The following is a 7,500-nucleotide window of genomic DNA, read 5'->3' on the forward strand; positions in this document are numbered from 1 at the left end:
GATTTATCACCTCCGCTGAATGACTGGTCACACTTGGTAGAACTGGTGAGGGCAGGAATCAAACCCTTACCCTCAGGGACGCTGTTGATATATGATTTATCTCCTCAGCTGAATGACGAGTCACACTTGGTAGAACTGGTGAGGGCAGGAATCAAACCCTTACCCTCAGGGACGCTGTTGATATATGATTTATCTCCTCAGCTGAATGACGAGTCACACTTGGTAGAACTGGTGAGGGCAGGAATCAACCCCTTACCCTCAGGGACGCTGTTGATATATGATTTATCTCCTCAGCTGAATGACGAGTCACACTTGGTAGAACTGGTTAGGGCAGGAATCAACCCCAAACCCTCAGGGACGCTGTTGATCCCTCAGGGACGCTGTTGATTTCACAGGGACACTGTTGATCCCTCAGGGACGCTGTTGATCCCTCAGGGACGCTGTTGATTTCACAGGGACACTGTTGATCCCTCAGGGACGCTGTTGATTTCACAGGGACGCTGTTGATCCCTCAGGGGCGCTGTTGATCCCTCAGGGACGCTGTTGGTAGATCAGTGTCTCAACCAGTCTGCCACCTCCCTCAGTCCTTCCTTGCAAGCTGTGGCCCTGCTGGAGGCTGTGGAGAAAGAGAAATAGACAGGTTAGTATAGCCGCTGTGTTTGCTCACACAGTTTTTGGACAAGGTTAACCGCCCTTTTAGTTTGCCGGCTTTTGTGCATGATAATGATACGGTCTTACCTTTATTGACAGCTTGTATGTTTTGCTTGAGAAGGTGTCTGCTGAAGTGTTAGCGTTATGGTATTGTGTTGCCGTTGGTAACCCCACCCCACCCCCCATCCCCCCGCTCCCCATACAGAACAGCTGTTTCACATGTCCAGTTGTCCGTCTTCGGTGGCCAATAAGTCACCTGGCTGGTCCCTTGAAGAAACTTTCAGAATATTTTCATAATAGACGTGTACAACCCAGGAGGCATTTACTGTTTTTAGAGATACAAACTGAAACCTTGAATGAGTCACTGGGAGTGTTGGTGGTGGTTTTTTTTTCTTTTCTTTTGTTTGTTCAAGAGGGGAAAGTTTATGTTTGTGATCACCATGAAAATAGATGTCACGAATGTGATTCAAGGAAAGGTTAGTATGTAAATTGTACTTTGATTTAATGTGATATTAGAAAATAGAAAAAAAGAGTGATGAAATCACATATGTGCTGTGTTTACCAAAGTGTTTTTGTGCAAGATGTTCTTTTGTTGTGCAAAATGTTCATTGACTTGTGTGTATGTGTAAACAGTGTGTGTATGTGAAATCAGCTAGTCTTGTTTTGATATTATTTTGGTTTTCTGAAGTGTTTTGGGACCAGGATTGAGGAAATAACATTGTGGTTTTGAGTGTAGTGTGTGTATGCATGTTCATGTGCATGTGGTGTGTGTGTGTGTGTGTGTGTGTGTGTGTGTGTGTGTGTGTGTGTGTGTGCATGTCTGTGTCTGTTTTTGTGTGCTTGTGTGTGTGTGTGTATGTGTGTGTGTGTGTGTGTGTGCTTGTGTGTGTATATGTGTGTGTGTTTGTGTGTGTGTGTGTGTTTGCATGTGTGTGTGTGTGTGTGTGTGTGTGTGTGTGTCTGTGTGTGTGCATGCATGCATGTGAGTGCATGTGCATGTCTGTGTGTGTGTGGGTGTGTATGTGCGCGCGCCGTGTGTGTGTATATGTGTGTGTGTGTATGTGTGTATGTGTGTGTGTGTGTGTGTGTGTGTGTGATGTGCATGCTATGTATCGGGTGTCCCCATGAAAGTGAACCTCTTTTTGACAAGTATCCTTAGGGTATCATCAACAAGTCTGCAAAATATCTAAAAGTTCAAATTAAGTGAGTATTGTCAAATTCAAAGAAGCATGTCAAAAAATCCAATATCAGAGGAAAACTCACTTATTTCAGTTTATGCTCAGTGTGGCCTCCATCTTCCTCCACGACTAAACGAAGCCGTTTCTTCCAAGCAGAAATGTTTTTACCTATTTCTTCCACCGATGTCTCCTCCCATGACATAATTATCCTGTCCTTTAATGTCTGCCCTGGTAAACTGTCTCCTTTAGAGAGTCCCATATGGCATAATGCATTGGGTTACAGTCAGGACTTTGCGGAGGCCATTCATCCTTCTTGATGAATTCTGGTGTAGTCTCCTCCAGATGGGCCTGGGTTATCCTACTTGTGCATGAAGGAGCCCCATCTTGCTGAAACACGTAATTGTTTCTAGGATAAAGACGCCTACAATCTGGGAGAAGATTGTCATCCAATAACTGAATGTAGCTTTCACTATCAACCTTGGCTCTATCAGTGTCAATAAAATGATTGTTTTTCTTTTCCAGGATACTCCAGCTGAAACCATTATCTTTTTTGAAAATCTAGAAGTCTCATGATAGAGGCGAGATGGCTGAATTTCTCGTTTCCGTTTTTCATAAACACGATCGTTTTGGCAATTTTTAGCTATCTCTAACGTAAAGTCTTTCTCGTCTGTGAAAATGAGCCTTTTCACATCAGTGGCTGAGTAGCGGTCATTCAAGTTACGGCAGCGAGTTTTTCTTTTCCCTCTAACATTTTGGTCCCTCCTTGATACCCGTATCTTCTTGAAGGGCTTCAGCTCCAGTTCTTTCGCCATTCTTTGCACAGAAGACTTGCTCACTTGTAAGTCGCTTGCAACTTCTCTAAGAGATTTGTGGGTCCCTGGGTTCTCCTCCTGGGATTGAATCAGTTCCTCAACACGGTCCTTGTTCTCCTCCGAACATGAAGTCTTGGGTCTCCCACTGCCAATTTTACATGCTACTGACCCTGTAGGGCGTATTTTAGCGATAAGTCTATTTACAGTGACATGACTCCACCCCTTGCCTAAAAATTGCTTTACGATCCTTCTTCCACCCCAGCCTTTCTCCTTGAAACAGTTTTCAATGGTAACCTTATCACTTTCACTCAAATGCATGGTTGATCCTTCCACTGAAACTTTGGACAGAATTGATTCTGGATACAGACGACAATAAAAAAAATCAATAGACTTGTCACCCAGACAGACTGACACTGATTGACAGATACCAACACCTGGCAGCTGGCATGAACATGATGAAGGTCACATTGCACAGCTCTGATATTGGATTTTTTGACATGCTGTTTTGAATTTGACAATACTCGCATAATTTGCGTCCAAACTTTTAGATATTTTGCAGACTTGTTGATGATACCCTAAGGTTACTTTGTGAAAATTTTCAATGAATTTGGTTTCTCTATCACTGAGAAAATACTTGTCAAAAAGCGGTTCACTTTTTTTGGGACACCCGATATATTGTTGATATTGTGCTATCATGTGTGCATAATGTTTATGTGGATGGGTGTGAGGGTGCATGAATAAGCAGGCAGAGGAGGTGGGGGGGGGGGGGGGAGTGGATAGGTGTGGTGTGTTTGCTAGCACTTCTGCCAGATGTTGATTTTTTTACATGGGAGAAGGGAGAGGTGCAGGGAGAGGGGGGAGAGGTACAGGGAGAGGGGGGAGAGGTGCAGGGAGAGGGGGGAGAGGTGCAGGGAGGGGGGGGGAGAGGTGCAGGGGGGAGGTGCAGGGAGGGGGGGGAGAGGTGCAGGGGGGAGAGGTGCAGGGAGGGGGGGGAGAGGTGCAGGGGGGGAGAGGTGCAGGGAGAGGGGGGAGAGGTGCAGGGAGAGGGGGGAGAGGTGCAGGGGGAGAGGTGCAGGGAGGGGGGGGAGAGGTGCAGGGAGAGGGGGGAGAGGTGCAGGGAGAGGGGGGAGAGGTGCAGGGGGAGAGGTGCAGGGAGGGGGGGAGAGGTGCAGGGGGGGGAGAGGTGCAGGGGGAGAGGTGCAGGGAGAGGGGGGGAGAGGTGCAGGGGGAGAGGTGCAGGGAGGGGGGGGAGAGGTGCAGGGGGGGGAGAGGTGCAGGGAGAGGGGGGAGAGGTGCAGGGGGAGAGGTGCAGGGAGGGGGGGGAGAGGTGCAGGGGGGGGAGAGGTGCAGGGGGGAGAGGTGCAGGGAGGGGGGGAGAGGTGCAGGGGGAGAGGTGCAGGGAGAGAGGTGCAGGGAGAGGGGGAGAGGTGCAGGGGGGGAGAGGTGCAGGGAGAGGGGGGAGAGGTGCAGGGGGAGAGGTGCAGGGAGGGGGGGGAGAGGTGCAGGGGGGAGAGGTGCAGGGAGAGGGGGGAGAGGTGCAGGGGGAGAGGTGCAGGGAGAGGGGGGAGAGGTGCAGGGGGAGAGGTGCAGGGAGAGGGGGGAGAGGTGCAGGGGGAGAGGTGCAGGGAGGGGAGGGGGGGATGTGGTACAGTGGAGGTTAGGGAAGACATGAATGATAGTGTAATGTGTGTGTGTGTGTGTGTGTGGTGGGAGTAGAGGAGGGGGTGCGGGGGGCGAAGGGGGAGAGAGAGAGAGAGAGAGATAAAGTACAAAGTAGCATTTTCTACCCTGTTTGTTGTTCCCCGCCCACCCCCACCCCCCCATCCTTCCCTACTTTATTCTTGCTATTATGCATTGTCAGTGTCAGTGTGTCAAGAGCCACTTCACAGCTACAGCCAGATACAGCGCAAATGAATGTTCTTTTTATCTATATGCTTGTATGATATGATGTGATATGGTGTGGCTACTTATGCCGCGCCTTTCCTCCATGGGATACCAAGCTTTCAGTGCATTACAAACACAGTCATTTGCACGACAGGCTGCCTGCCTACCTGGAGCCAGCTGACAGCTGCTACCGGGCGCTCATCATTCGTTTCCACTGTTGATAAGTCAGGCTTCTGTCACTCACACACACACACACACTCACACAGACACACACATGCACACACACGGACATGTAACTTATAAATTGACCCTGCCATGTATATATTTCCAAAGCAGCAGTGTAATGCAGACGTTGAGAGAAGGCAAAAGGGGTGCAAGCATTCTTGGCTTCATCATTCACACTGCTGCTGTCACTGATATCACTGCTGCTTTGGAACAGCGGGGGTGCATGGTAGATAGTATAATACGCTGATTTGTTTTGGCTATTGATTTTCCCATCATGAGCTATGAAGCAACCATACTGCATTCATTGATTAGGTTTTTTTCCCGTCTATTCTTGTTTGTTTCAGCTAGCAAATAGGCCATATCACAATACATTGATTGGGTTTTCTCTTGTTTTCTTGTTTGTTCCAGCTAGCAAACTGGCCTCAGGCTGCTTGGGTCTGTGGGATACGTTCATGTGATCGGTGACAGCTGGTTCTGTGTACGTCAGTGACACCATTGGTGTAGTGTGGACGGGCGGTGTCTGTGTCATATGGTGTCAGTCGCCTCTACAGCTGTGCCTGATGCTCATTTGGCTGTACAGAACATGGTCTGGCTGACTCACTCTCTGTTGCTGGCCAGTTTGGGTGTGTTCATCTTGTGAAGTACATTTCTTTCTTTTTTTTTCTTTTTTTTTTGTTGTTGCAATTTTTAATCTTACAATTGTGAAATGTTTGTGATTAATTCAGTGGTTTGCCGTTTCAATCCAAGAAAAGATCAGGTAGTTTATATATGTGGATTTCAGGAATTAAACAACAACAAAAAAACACACACACACACACAAAAGCAAAGATTTTAAAGTGAAATGGTTTGCTCAGATTTTATACCTGTGTCTGGAGTTGATGATAAAAAAAAGTTAGTGATTATGATACTTATAAATGAAAGAATTTATTATTGACAAAAAAATATTAGTGATTATGGTACTTAAAAATGAAAGAATTTATTCCAGGTCAAAGCTTTTGCTTTAGATAGTCAAAAATAAGAGAGGGGGAAAAAAGGGAAGAAAAACAACAGACTCGCAACAACAATAAAATGGAGGACAGATTGGATGACAAGGACCCCGCAGGCAGAAAGCCCGACCAGGGCGGGGACCAGAGCTTCGACGCCAACAGGAAAATCGAGCGGTCCATGTCGGACGTGACGCTGATCAGCAAGCCCCCCGTGGACCTGAACTGCTCTAGAGACCACCAGGGCCGGGCGTCCTCCCTGGACAACCTCCAGGAAGCCCTGCAGACAGAGGTGACCTCCCCTGTGTCAGAGAGAACCACGGTGTACGAGGACCTCTCCAGCATAGACTCCGGGGGGGAGGGGGAGAGTCGGGGGAGGAGTCGTCGGCTGAAGATGAGGAGCCCGGAGCTGGAGACGATCCACCAGGACGACCACGAGGTGGAGGCGGTGAGGAAGGAGGGGGTGGTGGAAACGGCACCCCCCCTCATGGTGCTGAAGAACAGCGGAGGTCCCCGCTACAGTCAGGGTGAACTGGAGGGGGAGTTCCTTCATGGTGGTGACTCCTCTGCCTCCGTCTCCCCAGCCCTGCCCCGGGACTGGGCGGGGCACCGCAACAGCATGGGTCCCTGTGACCTGGAGGCCGAGGCCAAGCTGGACGAGGAGGCGGAGATGGAAGGGAACCCCATGTCCTTCTACACAAAGTACCCACTGCGCTTCCCTCATGGCTACTCCCTGGGCAAGTACCGCCACAACCTGAAGCTGAGCTACCAGACGCTGTCGCACCGGCTGGAGGGGCTCATCGGCACCATCCGGGAGGCCAGCGACAAGCAGCAGTGTCGCATCCTGACGGACATCCTGCTGGTGATCAAGGAGGCGTGGGCCACGCCGGTGTACGGGCGGGACCTGGCCTACGGGCTGTGCGACATCATGCGGCTGGAGGGGCTGGTGGACCTGCTAATCCACAACTGCTCCCTGCTGGAGAACCATGAGCTGCTGCTGAGCTCGGCCAACCTTCTGGAGCAGGTGAGGTCGTCGTGACATCGTGGTGATGTTTGTTATTGTGAGGTGAATGTATACAGCACCTTTTTTTTGTCAAAGTAGGTCTCTAGGTGCTTTACAACAGGTTGAGGGTGTTGGGTCAGGGCTTTTTGTTTTCATGTTTGTTTTTGATGATCATCTTAACATCATGATGGCTTTACGTAAGGGCTTTTTTTTTTGGTCCATGTTTATTTTCATTGGTCATCTTGAGGTCTTGATTATTTTTGTTCAGGGCTTATTTTTGTAATGTTTATTTTTATTGGTCATTTTGATACTGGTAATTTTGAATTCGTGATGGTTTTGGGTCAGAGCTTATTTTGTTATATTTATTTTTAATGGTCATTTTGACATGATGGTTTTGGGTCATAGTTTATTTTTTAATATTTTTAATGGTCATTTTGACATGATGGTTTTGGGTCATAGTTTATTTTTTAATATTTATTTTTAATGGTCATTTTGACATGATGGTTTTGGGTCAGGGCTTTTTTTTCCCTTCGTATCCAGTTTTAATGCTTGCACATGAAAAGAAGAAAAATCATGCAAACCATGAGTTGCTGCTGTGCTCTGCTAACCTTCTGGAACAGGTGAGGACGTTTTGACATCACGATGACTTTGGGTCACAGCTTTTTTTCATGTTTATTTTTTCATGCTTCTTCTTGTCACTCAGCTGTGTTCAGAGTCACTGAGGCACTGCATAGAACAAGTGTTGTCCACACTGCGTTTTAATG

General features: G+C 48.1%; 1 protein-coding gene across 1 annotated transcript in view; it reads left to right on the forward strand.

Moving 5' to 3' along the window:
- Positions 1-7,500, forward strand: part of LOC143274681 (NAD(+) hydrolase SARM1-like) — an 82,647-nt gene that overhangs the window by 4,110 nt on the left and 71,037 nt on the right. Inside the window, exons 2-3 of the mRNA XM_076578563.1 lie at positions 496-640; positions 5,159-6,757. Of these exons, the coding sequence (XP_076434678.1) occupies positions 5,819-6,757 (939 nt within the window). The 5' untranslated portion in view covers positions 496-640; positions 5,159-5,818. The remainder of the gene's footprint in view (positions 1-495; positions 641-5,158; positions 6,758-7,500) is intronic.

Source organism: Babylonia areolata, chromosome 29 (assembly GCF_041734735.1).
Source record: "Babylonia areolata isolate BAREFJ2019XMU chromosome 29, ASM4173473v1, whole genome shotgun sequence".
NCBI lineage: Eukaryota > Metazoa > Mollusca > Gastropoda > Neogastropoda > Buccinidae > Babylonia > Babylonia areolata.